The sequence below is a fragment of the Rutilus rutilus genome, assembly GCF_951802725.1.
Source record: "Rutilus rutilus genome assembly, chromosome: 9".
NCBI classification, from domain to species: Eukaryota; Metazoa; Chordata; class Actinopteri; order Cypriniformes; family Leuciscidae; genus Rutilus; species Rutilus rutilus.
In genome coordinates this window covers 31622356-31636335 of record NC_140223.1, presented here as the reverse complement: position 1 = coordinate 31636335, position 13980 = coordinate 31622356, and the positions used below count along the sequence as shown (strand labels likewise).

Sequence of the window (13980 nt, the reverse complement as noted above, 5' to 3'; positions counted from 1 at the left end):
ATTGTACTGAAGAGTAGTGCTTGTGCTTTTGCTGTTGGCACTCAATGTCATCAGTACTGACCAGTCTTATCTTATTTTTTCATTGTATGTAGTGATGAGACACTACTTGGTTGAAAATTAAGGCTCAGCAAATTGATTATAAAATATAACCAAAATTGTAATGAATGATGTAATAAAGTTAAGTTAAACATACAAGAGCAATTTAATTTGACATAAACCAACTAAATAGTGTTAACCCAACTAAACTGATTTATTCAGAATTAAATTAGGTTGTGTGTAAAAAATGTGTTCATTTAAATTAAGTAGCCTATTGTTAATTCATATTTTTTGAATGCATTTACATCAATGTGAATGCATTACAACAAATGTTACATCAAAATTTCATCATATAAAACAAAAAAAGATTATATCAAACTAATTAAGTAATTGTACCTAGCTGGAGGAATCAGGTTCTATCTACTGACATTTGTGTCAGTAAAACCTTGATTTTCAGGTTGGTTGAATTCAGTTATAATCAGTAAACTTAAAATAATTTATTTCATTTCAACAAAACCAGTTATTGTAGATGTTACCACATGAAGTACACTCACCTAAAGGATTATTAGGAACACCTGTTCAATTTCTCATTAATGCAATTATCTAATCAACCAATCACATGGCAGTTGCTTCAATGCATTTAGGGGTGTGGTCCTGGTCAAGACAATCTCCTGAACTCCAAACTGAATGTCAGAATGGGAAAGAAAGGTGATTTAAGCCATTTTGAGCGTGGCATGGTTGTTGGTGCCAGACGGGCCGGTCTGAGTATTTCACAATCTGCTCAGTTACTGGGATTTTCACGCACAACCATTTCTAGGGTTTACAAAGAATGGTGTGAAAAGGGAAAAACATCCAGTATGCGGCAGTCCTGTGGGCGAAAATGCCTTGTTGATGCTAGAGGTCAGAGGAGAATGGGCCGACTGATTCAAGCTGATAGAAGAGCAACTTTGACTGAAATAACCACTCGTTACAACCGAGGTATGCAGCAAAGCATTTGTGAAGCCACAACACGCACAACCTTGAGGCGGATGGGCTACAACAGCAGAAGACCCCACCGGGTACCACTCATCTCCACTACAAATAGGAAAAAGAGGCTACAATTTGCACGAGCTCACCAAAATTGGACAGTTGAAGACTGGAAAAATGTTGCCTGGTCTGATGAGTCTCGATTTCTGTTGAGACATTCAGATGGTAGAGTCAGAATTTGGCGTAAACAGAATGAGAACATGGATCCATCATGCCTTGTTACCACTGTGCAGGCTGGTGGTGGTGGTGTAATGGTGTGGGGGATGTTTTCTTGGCACACTTTAGGCCCCTTAGTGCCAATTGGGCATCGTTTAAATGCCACGGCCTACCTGAGCATTGTTTCTGACCATGTTCATCCCTTTATGACCACCATGTACCCATCCTCTGATGGCTACTTCCAGCAGGATAATGCACCATGTCACAAAGCTCGAATCATTTCAAATTGGTTTCTTGAACATTACAATGAGTTCACTGTACTAAAATGGCCCCCACAGTCACCAGATATCAACCCAATAGAGCATCTTTGGGATGTGGTGGAACGGGAGCTTCGTGCCCTGGATGTGCATCCCACAAATCTCCATCAACTGCAAGATGCTATCCTATCAATATGGGCCAACATTTCTAAAGAATGCTTTCAGCACCTTGTTGAATCAATGCCACGTAGAATTAAGGCAGTTCTAAAGGCGAAAGGGGGTCAAACACAGTATTAGTATTGTGTTCCTAATAATCCTTTAGGTGAGTGTACATTTTGAATGGACACAATTGAGAAACATTGAATATTCATATTAAAATGACCAGTACACCACAGAACGAACAAGGATCAGGAACCAGCACAGAGAGAAACTACAAAAGGCAGGTTTGGACTATGCATATGTTTACTGTAAGTCTAGTTGGTGAGTAGAGTTCCAAAATGTCACTACTGCCTTTTCAAAGACCACTTCCTGTGAACAAAATGATAATAACCTTTGATTATTTCAAATGCAGTATGGGAATTTTTTGTCATATGATACCTGATAAATGTGAAGAGAATAACAAATGGGGAAAATTTTGCGTGTTACTAATAAAATGGAAACAGCATGACAGACACGAAAATCTAAAAACTAGACAGATAAGAGGCTGTGAAGATTTCCAGACACCCACAGATTTGGTCATGGTAAACATAATGTAGGTCTACACACACTTTAAAGGGATAGTTCACCCAAAAATGAAACTTATCCCATCATTTACAAGCCATCCTAGGTGTGTATGACTTTCTTCTTTCAGCCGAACACAATCAGAGTCAGTGGAACTAGATTTGCGTACGGCCGTTACCGGAAGCCAGTTTTTCTCACAAAAACACATCGCTTCACTTCAGAAGGCCTTTATTAACCCACTGGAGCCATCATGGATTACTTTCATGATGGATGGATGCACTTTTTTGGCCTTCAAAATCTCAGTTACTATTCACTCCCGTTATAAAGCTCGGAAGAGCCAGGATATTTTTTAATATAACTCCAATTTTGTTCAGCTGAAAAAAGAAAGTCATATACACCTAGGATGGCTTGAGAGGGTGAGTAAATCATAGGATAAATTTAATTCACTAACCCTTTAAGATACTACAGAATTTAATAAAAGTCTTATGAGGAAAAGAGGTTCATGTTGTTTTGAAAGTCAAACCCAAACTCATGTTTACTGTGAGGTCTTGTGCAAGTCTTGGATAGGATATGTTGGGTCATGTGTTTTTCTCAGAAAGCTCTCACAGGCAGGAACTTGATGGTTGTGCTCCTAATTCCATTCTCTCAGCTGTGAGAGTGAGACACAGGCAGACCTTAATACTGAGTAACAGTGTGTAATCTGTGACAACTGGATTTTACAGTGCACTTAACAGTGCTTGCGTGTGATATACTGCCATCTAGTGATGTGAACACACAATGAGGCGCAAAAGACCACTGAAAATCTGAGATTTTTTGGGGGGTAATTTAAACCTGGACATGAAGATTAAAATTATGATGAAAAATAAATATGAAAATAAACCCACAGTATTATGGGTGTTTAGTTTTATTATGATGAGACATCAACCATCTATATGTAAAAGGCATAGCCTACTTTTATAATATAACAGTTTATTTAAAAATTATGAGAGTTTGACCCCTTCAACTTATTTGAATGATCTGAATTTATTAAGTGTCTGAAAATCCCCTTGTCCCCGTTATCTGGTAGCCTATATGGCATTTACAGCAAATTATTTATTTAATCATTTTGGTTTCCAGGATAAAGCATTAGTGCAAGGTATAATGAATGTCAAAGGTGTTAAAAGCTTGTTTTATGAAAAAGCACATTCTAAGGTCAAACTTCAGAGTAAGAAAAGGCTGTTCAAATGTGCATTATTACATTGTTCAATGCTTGAGTGAAAGATTATCACAAAAAAAATGGATTTGATGTTATAATTTATTGATTATAGGCTACTCTATCCATCCATCCATCCATCTACTTCTTCTAAATGACCATCAAATCGGGCATAAATTTGCCTGAAACTCCTGTAGTGTAACCCAGGCATTAAATCTCGATTATCTTGATGGTTTAGATTATCTTATCAGATTTTCCTGTGGAGTTAGGTGTGTTAAGAGTAACCGAACAGCAGGTTCGGTCACTCTTAACACACCTAACTCCACAGGAAAATCTGATAAAATAATCTGATCAGAAATGCTGATGTGTGGGGGAGACCCCGAGGACAAAAGCACATATACTCTGTAAAGCCTGGAACACACCAAGCCAACGCCGACGAACTAGCGCTGATGAAAGCCGACTGTGTAGTTGTGTTAATATTGAAATATTCGCCAAGAACACTCAAGTAAGATGACGTAACATTAGAACAGACTGTATCGTTTTGACTTCTTTGCTCGCTGTTTTGCTATTATTCTCATGCACTGAATCAGCCGGAAAAAAAAAACGTAGTCAGCCGACGCACAAAAACTGCCGGACAGCCGACCGTCGGCTTGGTGTGTTCCAGGCTTTACAGAGTACATGTGCTTTTGTCCTCGGGGTCCCCCCCCACACATCAGCATTTCTGATCAGATAATTTTATCAGATTTTCCTGTGGAGTTAGGTGTGTTAAGAGTGACCGAACCTGCTGTTCGGCTTAAAATGGATATGGACATCAGAGATGGAGGATCATCTTGTCAATTTGAGGCAATGTTCTGTCAAAAGCATTCTAAACACTATCATAGCAATTTCTTCCTGCATATCGCCATGTTTATTCTGAAGTCTCAAGAGATTCTGTGAGATTTCCCACAGTCGTGACTCTGGTTAAAAAAACTCTGTTAGTGTGTGGTTGGCTTCTCGCGACACACTAAATTGCGACACACAACACACTATAGGTAGCCTGGCAAGCCAGACGTACATCAAGATGTTTAGTCTGGAAACTCACCATAGACACGGTCAATCTGATGGGCGGGATAAACGGCAGTCTTTCGAATTCCCTCTGCACGCAATAGGACAACGCTTCAACCAACCAGAGCGTTTTCCCAACAGCGGAGCTAACGTAAGTTGATAGATTCAACTTTTAAATCTGGCCGACAAAACTACGAACACATCTTCCTTTTTTTAAGAATGACTTAAGTGCCGTTCTTTGTTCTTTTCTCAAAGAAAAACTTAACTCCAAGTCCTCCAGAGTTGCGGCCAAAGCCGATTCGAAAGACCATTGTTCTCCATCCGCAGCTGCCATTCTTTGTTTTCAAGTAGCAGGTAACCATCGCAACTCTGTCGTCATATGTTAAGCCCGCCCCCGCCTACTCTATACACGACGTGATTGGCCTGACCCAATTTAGGTTTTTGCAGCAAAAAGGTCTATTGAGAGTTGCTAGACCCACCCTGGCTGCAAAATAATTTTGCTGCCGCTAGGGTGCGTCTAGATTTCTAGGCTACACTATAGGAGCAAAACTGTTAAATCTAGGATTTTGTGTCCTCATGTTTGTGGTCTCTTACATTTTGAAAATCTTATAAGATTTTAAATATCATTAGGTGTGGCGAAAGCATTAAATGCATATCTTGGGTCTTGACTCTTTAGTGACCCTGGACTTCATTCACTACACCCCTCCTCATTCATTTTTTACAGTTAGACATCAACCTTCTTAGTATTCCTCAATCAATTCATTATAAACAATATAACAAGAAAAAATTTAACTATAAAAGAATGCCTGTTTTCCCATTAATTTTTTGTAAAAATTGTATAGGGTCGCTAACGACCCGAGCTATTAACAAAGTATAAATATAAAGTTTTTTTTTCTTTTCTGCACAACAATAATTGAATCTTTCCTGATGACTGAATAAGTGCAATTCATTTAATGTCTGATACATAATGATGAAGTGACGTTTCACTCATAGTTACTGCAGGCAGAAAACAAAAGAATAGGAAGAATCATCAGCAAAACTTGAAATTTACTGTAGAGCAAGTACTGAACACAATCAAATATTAGTGTCACTGTCACTTGATGCTGGATCTGATGAAGAAGCTGTCAGCGATCAAATATTGATTTTGAAGATACTGAAAATGATAGTTTTGAGGATATGTTTGAGATGGCGAATATTAACCAGATTTTGAATGTTCTGGGAAATGAGCTCTGACGAGGACAGTGATGATGGTATAAAACATCTGCTCAAACTGAACCCTTACAAGCCCCAAAAGGTAACCAAATATGCTTTATATTTTTCTTCTGTAATTGTTACTCTAATATCAGGAGAGTTTTATATAATCATGACAGGTACAGATTGATAAATTTGAATAGAGTAAAATATGTCAATACAAGCATTTCAGTCAAATATAGTTTATACATCAAAACCTTTTTTTTTTTAAGTATCCCAATTCCCTGGGAAAACGTTTCTCAACAGCACACCAGTTTAAAATCTATGTTGGACTGTTGTTTTGTCTGTCCATGAATACACATACCAAATATGCTACTATTTAGAAATAAACGCAAACAAAGTAAGCTTATTCTTTATTAGCTGTTTCATCTGCAATACTGCAAGCATTATAAAAGTGCAGTGACCCTCGCCTGATCCCGAGAGCCAGTCCTCCAGTCCAGTGTCAGAAGGTGAGTGAGGACAACTGAACAAATAGAGAACTGCTGTCATGTTATCAGTTACTTGCTAGTTAATCTATAGACTAAATAGACTTCATCTATATCTTGTGTAGAACCTGCTGCCCAGCTACACTCATGTCTGCTCAGAGAGAGAGAGGATTGCAAGTCCAGTTCCTGTCTTAAAAGTGCCACAGAGTATCCACTCTTTTTGTTTTGTATCTATTTCGTTTATCACGTGTGTTTTTGTTTATTACTTAATAAAAAAAGTTCATGTGAGAACATGTAGGGATTCTTTTGTTTCGTCCCTTAGGGAATGGAGAGAGGGGTGGGCGGTTGGGGGTCCGCCCATTCTTTCAAGAGGCCCCAGATTACCTAGCAACAGCCCTGCTCTCTTCTCCTATGTAAGATCGCCGGAGTGCTGGAGTCTATCCCAGAATCTCAGGCTGAAGAGAGGGAAACACTCTGAGCATCATTGGTGTTTACACGTTTCACAATCATTAGAGATGCGTGCTAGAGCGGCACAATTAGTCATTTAGAGATCGCAATCTCGATTCAAACACAAACAGTCTTTCCAACCACACTGTATCATTATTTCTGTGTTACAAATATTCAAATCATCACAGAAGAACTAGGATAAAAGTTTATAGTTCGGATATAAACAGTGATGTTTATCGTAGCGATTAAAATACAGGAAATCACTGTTTAATAAAGAAACTTGTCGCTTCAAATAAGGATTGTATCGATTACATCGTTACACCAGTAGGTGGCAACAAGTGACTGTTAAAAATGTATTGGTCATTGAATCACACACGAGAGATCTGTTCACAAATGCTGATTCATCCAGTAATGAAAAAAGTGAAGTATTTATGAGTGAGTCATTGAATCATTCAATCATATCGATTTTTTTGTTTAGCTGTCTGTTCAGAATCATTGGAGAGTCGGGATCTCATTCTAGCGTTTAATACTAGGAAGACTTAGACTAGCAAGGACCGGTTTAAGAAGCATCCTGATACGTGCTCCGAATCACTGGTTCGAAACAAATAATTCGCAAACGCTTCGAAGCTTCATGAAGCGTGTTTCGAAAGCGTCAATCATTTCTCTAGTTCCGCAGTAATATTTACTCTGACAGACATATTTTTTATGTGTTCTATGTTTTTAATTTTATGCAAATTAATGTCGTTCCATTGGTGTTTCGTGATGTCTGTGGTTTATTTTAGCATTTCGAATAACATTATTTGAGAGAACGCCACAGTCTTGTGATCCAGTTACTTTCCCCCCTATTCGCTATTCCCTATTACTCCACTAATCTAGTCCAATTGAAGGAGTGATTGAAAACGAGTGAGTGAATTCGGACACTGAGTGCGTCGGAAGGGCTGCCGCTTTTGCATAGTTTGTGCTTGTTGTTTAATAATAATTCTGAACTTAGCAAACTGGCAGCTCCAGTAGTAATGAAAAGATTTATCCTGAACTCTGTCATGGAAACTATGTATAAACCTTAATTAAACAATTTAATAGTCAATTAAAAAGGAATTTATATCTGTATGATATTACGCTGAGAATGGCAAGATGGATGGATGATTCAGCTGTGAGCGCCATCTTCAGGTCAGACGCAGGAATTCATTCAGCACGACTGTCACAGTGCATTATGGGTATTCTCTAGCCGTTGAGTGTAAACCAGGGGGCAATGTTTCATAAAAAACTGAAGCTTCCCTGGGCGCCGCCATTGATTAGCAGACCCCCACCTGCTGTTAGCATTCCATTGACTCCCATTCATTTTGGCGTCACTTTGACAGCGAATAACTTCACATCTGAGGCGTTTAAAGACTCCATTTGTCCATTATTTATTTCTAAAGAAACACGAAAATGTATAAAAGGCTCAATTACCTTGTATCTTACGTTATGGCCCCGTAGAAGCAGTTTTTGTAAAAATAGGCCACGCGACTCTCTGTCGCACAGTAGAGAGATTACCGTATGGACAGGAGGAGAAGCTCGCGGGCAATCGGGGGGACGTGGAGGCAAAATGACAAAATAATTAATCAGAATACTTAGCAAAAGTTGCTCCTGCTCCAAGCTCATGGACACCTCCTACTTACACTCTCCGTCTCTGCAAGTTTCGGAAGGGAATGATTCAGATTTCTCTTGGCACAGCTACTAGAAGACAGACAGGTTGCTCACGTCACATCTACGTCGTCAAGCTCAGTTTGAGTCTGCGCAGTACGATCAGCCATCAGGAAGTGAATGCTTCTAACTGACTTCACTTCGCTGTGTCCATTTCTTTTACTGTCTATGGCGTAAACCGGTTGTACACTAGTTACTGCGGTGCACTGTGGGATGTATGAATAAGTGCACTCAATAATGTCCACTATGGTTTCGAGCACCACTATAAATGGCTGTTCCCTAAAATAGTGCCCTATTTAAGGGTATAGGGGGCGATTTCGGACACAGCCTTTGTGTTTGTTTGTCGGACACAGTCAGTGTTGGAGGTCAGATTCAGATTTCAACCGTTCAGCTTCATCATGGATGACATACAAACATCCAGAGACCCAGAGATCTTAAAGGGCCCCTATTATGGATTTTTGAAAATGACCTTTCATGTAGTGTGTAACATAGCTCTAAGTGAAAGAAAACATCCTGCAAAGTTTTAAATCTGAAAGTGCACCGTATATAAAGTTATTGTCTTTCAAAAGTAAGAGTCGACTCTGAGTCAATTAAATTAATTATTTTTCAAACGAGTCATAAGCCGTTTCGTTGTGATGTCAAGACGAAACATTAGCATATTGCCCGCCCACTTATTGCACGCAGACACCAGGGAAAACTTGAACCTCAAACCGGCAGCTGATTCCTGTGGATACTGGAGAGCATCATGTCGAGAAGACATGTCGAAAGACATCTCTTGAAAGATGGTGTTCAAAAAACGTAGTTTTGAGTTTTATATTGTGTAGTTCTCCTGCTAACTGGCTAACTCACGTTATTACTGTCTTACTGAAATACTTCTGCTAATCAGTTGTGGGCCACGATTACCTATAACTGTGTCTATTAATGAAGATTGTCTGTTGTTCTCACTACTTTAAGGAAATACTATTTGTTTTACCAACGTTTATGTTACATCAGATCATTCACGCTAGAGCTCGGCTAATGTATACATGCACTGTTATTGATACAGTTTCCACGTGTTCACCACAATATATTAGTGATAATATATTATATAATAAGTTTAGCAGAATCAGAGTTCAGCTGTGTGTCAATGAAGAGTGACGAGTCTATGGATCAGCCATTAGATTTTAAGAGTGGAGATACACAGACTGATCTCAGGTATTACATTTACATTAAAATATGTTTTATAGTATGGCATTTTTGCATATTAGAGTAGTATCTGTAGTATTGTGGCCTATACAAAATATGCTAAATTGTTGTACATTGTTTATAGGTATTATTTATTATCTCATGTTTTACCGCCCGCATACAGAGCTGCTCACAAAGAGACACATCTGTGGAAAAACAAAAATTTTGTAATAACGCTGTGTAAATGAAAAATCATAAAGCACTCTTTAATGTGAGTGTTTTAGTCATAAATTAATATGTAATTTGTTGAATACAGCAATTAAAAGAATCAACTTTAATCTCTTTGTTATAGTTCAATTCATCAGAAGAGATCAAAACCAGAGTCCACGTGTGTCTATCAGGAGCGACGGGTCTTCAACACATTTAGATCAAACTGATGCAGTTGAAGTTTCAATGAAGTTTCAGTGTATGTATTAAGGAACAGCAAAGCAGGGAAACCAGACTCTCCTGAATGAGATCTACACAGAGCTCTACATCACAGAGAGTGAGAGTGGAGAGATCAGTAATGAGCATGAGGTGAGTATCTGCTCTGAGAACAAAGTGAATAACAAACTACAAACACTTGAATTACAATTCACATTGTGTCTTAGTTCTCTACAGGTTGAGACATTGTGATATCACAGATGAAGGCTGTGTTGCTCTGGCTTCAGCTCTGAGATCAAACCCCCTCACAGCTTCGAGTACTGGATCTGTCTGAGAATAAACGATATACAACATTTTAATGCAACCAGGTTACAAATTATTTTAAGTTGAATCAGCTAGTTTGTTTTTGCAGTGTAGGGAACTCAGGAGTGAAGTTGCTCTCTGATCTGAGGGATGATTCAAATTATAGTACATAGTGTATTTTTATTTAAAACTTTTAAATTAGTCAAAATTTAGTAACACGCCTCATACTGTACGTGTGTAACTCAAGAATATAAGATAATTTAGCTCCACTTTAGTCTTTGCACTTTAAATTGTGTTTAATAAGAGTTTAATTCTATATAGCCCCTTTCACACAGAGATTCCGGAAAATACACGGATAAAGTGACCCGGGTTCGTTCGATTTTGGTTCATTCACACTGCCAGTGATTTTCCGCAACAATGTCTCATACTCCATTTGTGACTGTGTGTGTTTTATTGTAAGACTGTCAGTATTTGGACGTCAATCTAGTTTCCTCAGGATCAGCTGGGGGTAATAAGGAGCTGCTACAGAGACTGAAGACACAGTGTGTGTGTGGTTGCACCAGTTTCTTTTATATGTAAGGCCCATTAAAATGAGTGCTGAAAATAGATACTTTGAACTGTATCAAATTTGAAACAATGTAGATAGTGTTAAACTCAATATAATTGTTCTTTTTTTTTATTAAAGCAAAGTGACAAAAGTTAAACACTCACATTTTAAGCAACAAGCCATTGACAGTGTAAAAATAGATTTATTGTGCAATACTGATAGCGTTGTTTCCTATAACAGAGTGTCTAATTACACCAAGTGCAAATAGCCCGTCTTGTTGACTGATGTTATTTACACTGACTCTGCCCACCATTGTCTAATTGAGCCAGACAAAACTACAAACGAAATCCCGCTGACAACAGGATTAGTGGCGTTGAGTAAGACGAGTGGCGTTAACTTTTGACCCAAGTTCAAATCCGCCTTTTTCCGAAATAATTTTTCTCCCTTTTCCCATTATTAGCTCCAGAGAGACGTTGATTTTAAATAAAAATTAAGACAATATTCGAAAAGTGGAAATAAAGTGCCTAACAGATATTTAATGGTACAAATAAAGGGAGAATGTGATTCCTTTATCAATGTAGCATTTTTAACATTTTGTTTTTACTTTAATATGAATGTAGGAAGAGTTTTTACAGGTTTTACTTTGAGAAAACAAGAGCCTGCTACACAAGAGATAGATGCTGTAAATGTGTCTACAAGCAGAGGGAGACAAAGATAATGCAAATAATTTAACTGATTTTTTTTATTTTTTATATTATTATTATTTACCTATTTTGTATAGTTATGTGGGTTTCCACCTAAATCTTCACATTCTTTTACTGTTTTTATTTTATTTTTTATTTTCCCTCCTGCCTTTGAACACAGTTAGTTACTAATTTCTATATGTATTCCTCTTGATGGAAAGCATTTCTGTAGCCAACATCAAAAAGCAGTGATGAGACAGTTGCTCATGCTTAATTCCACACTTTATATTAAAACAAGGTAATTCTTTCAGTGAAAATGGACAGGAATCATTCTGATAGAGGGTATTAATTAGTTCCTAAACTGCTCACTTTAATGATAAAGCTCAATGTGTCAACTGCTTTATAAAAATGAAGATTTTTTTTTAATTAGTTAGAATAAACACTCTCAGAAAAAAAGGTACAAAAGCTGTCACTGGGACAGTACCCTTCAAAAGGGTTAGAACCATTTAGGTACTAATATGTACATGTTTGGTACCAATATGTACCTTTGAGGGACTTAAATGCACTCTTTAGGTACAAAGGTGTACCTTTTGAAAATACTCCCACAGTGAAAGCGTTTGTACCTTTTTTTCTGAGAGTGAATATGTGATCAGATTCCAAAAGCTCTTCACAGGTTTGTTTATTCTTCTTCTAAAGCTCCTGTTCTGGTGCCTGGATAAATGTGATTGAATGTCTTCTGACTGCCATGTGTCCTTAATTTAATCTAGTGTTTCCCTCTAGGGAAAACTTGAAGGAGTTGAATGAAATTTTTTTTAAAAAGTTGTTTTTTTCTGAAGATTAGATGATTGCAAGGCTAGATTGGACAGATGGCTGCAAATACATATTTCCATATTTCACCAAATACTCCAATTTAGTAAACAGTATTTGTCGAAATATGGAAATATGTATTTGCAGCCATCTGTCCAATCTGGCCTTCTAATCTTCGGGAATTTTTTTTGTTTGTTTTTTTTCATTCAACTCCTTCAAGTTAACTTTCTGTAAACTGGCAGTCTTTGGTTTTGTGTTCATGGGGAAATTTAAAAAAATTAACTGATCTGGTTTTTATTTAGGTTTTTACACACTGTAAGTTCTTGTATGACCAACTTTACTCAACATAATACAGCTGTTTGGAACAACAGCTCTGTCTCTTTTAGAATCAAATCACTTTTTAGAGACTGAATGGAGAGAGTACATTTTTTATTTTGTGGATGCAAATGGATTTTACATTTTTATTTTTATTAAATTTTTTGTAGAAGGTATAACTTTCAGTGTCATTAGAAACAATTTAGTACTGTATACTATATATATATATATATATATATACTATGTATATTCCAAAGTTTGTTCATATATTAATATTTCTCATTCCGGCATGTGGGTGCAATTTTGACAAGTTTTTAAGCCATTTCCAAGATATCAGAATATGTTCTTCTTTTTATTGTGTTGTAACTTGTAATGTAAAACACTGTTATGTGTTTTATTTAATTTAATAGAAGACATTAATTTTAATAGAACACATCTTTGGTTCCTGTTTTGTTTACGTTCACTTTCCTTTTGGATTTTGGAACAAACAGATCACGTGGTGTTCAATCACAGAAAAGCCTCGGTTTGTATATGTATATTTGTTTATTGTCCTCTATAAAATGTGTAGTCACTAGGTGATGGGTCTTGACAAGGAAAGACGAGAAATGTGTCCTTGTCATGTTTCAGTCAGACTCTTATTTTGAAATGAACCTCAGCGGCGTCGAGCGTCACCCGGAAATACTCTAAGCAGCCGCCGAACAACATGCTTTACACTGGTGTTTTCATGCGGTTTATTTCGCTACAAATGATTTAAATACGGAAACTTGGATGGATGTAATTCCGTTTACATATTTATAAATGATTTTGCTGGCCTCGTAAGTTTACTTAAACTGTTTGTGTCATGTTTTTTTCATCTGAAAATAACAGCAGTCGCGGTTTATTTGTATTTTCAGTGGTTTAAACGGAAACATTAATGACTTATTCTTCGTGACTTGATCTTTAAATTGACGCGAATGTTACTTTTCTCAAAACGTTTTTGTATCAGAGATCTGTGTTTTCTGACACACTCATAAACGACCTCGTGTCATCACATCAGTGAATCACTGGTGTTTGCGTTATTATACAATGATTATGATGTACTGATACGACTGTATGTGCTGTTAATATGCATGTTTTAAAACCCCTCCCAGGTGCTCCACTATAAACCAAAATGGGTAAAAAGAAGGGGAAAGACAGAAGTCCTAGCACTGAGATACCAGGTACATGTGTGACAGCTGGCAGTAAATGTAAGTGATTTTAATTATGAAACCTCTAACTTAACATGATTCTCCTGTTGCTTTGTAAGGGGTTTCCTGCACTCACATCCGCAAAGGAATAGATAACAGCTTCCTGAAGAAAGCCGGTCTAAATCTGAGCTCGTGCCAAGACTGTGAGCCAAACAAGCCTGTTGAAGACCAGATCTCGGAGGATGAAATTGAAAGAGAAAGTCCAGCTGTGTGGATGTGCCTGAAATGCGGCCACAGAGTAAGTGATCAGGTGACTTAGTTATGACACGTTGCTA

General features: G+C 37.5%; 1 protein-coding gene across 1 annotated transcript in view; it reads left to right on the top strand.

The window, feature by feature from the left end:
* Positions 1-13147: 13147 nt before the first annotated feature.
* The window catches only part of usp16 (ubiquitin specific peptidase 16), an 11139-nt gene continuing 10306 nt past the window's right edge, over positions 13148-13980 (top strand). The window contains exons 1-3 of the mRNA XM_084419780.1: positions 13148-13294; positions 13610-13678; positions 13765-13943. Of these exons, the coding sequence (XP_084275906.1) occupies positions 13630-13678; positions 13765-13943 (228 nt within the window). The 5' untranslated portion in view covers positions 13148-13294; positions 13610-13629. The remainder of the gene's footprint in view (positions 13295-13609; positions 13679-13764; positions 13944-13980) is intronic.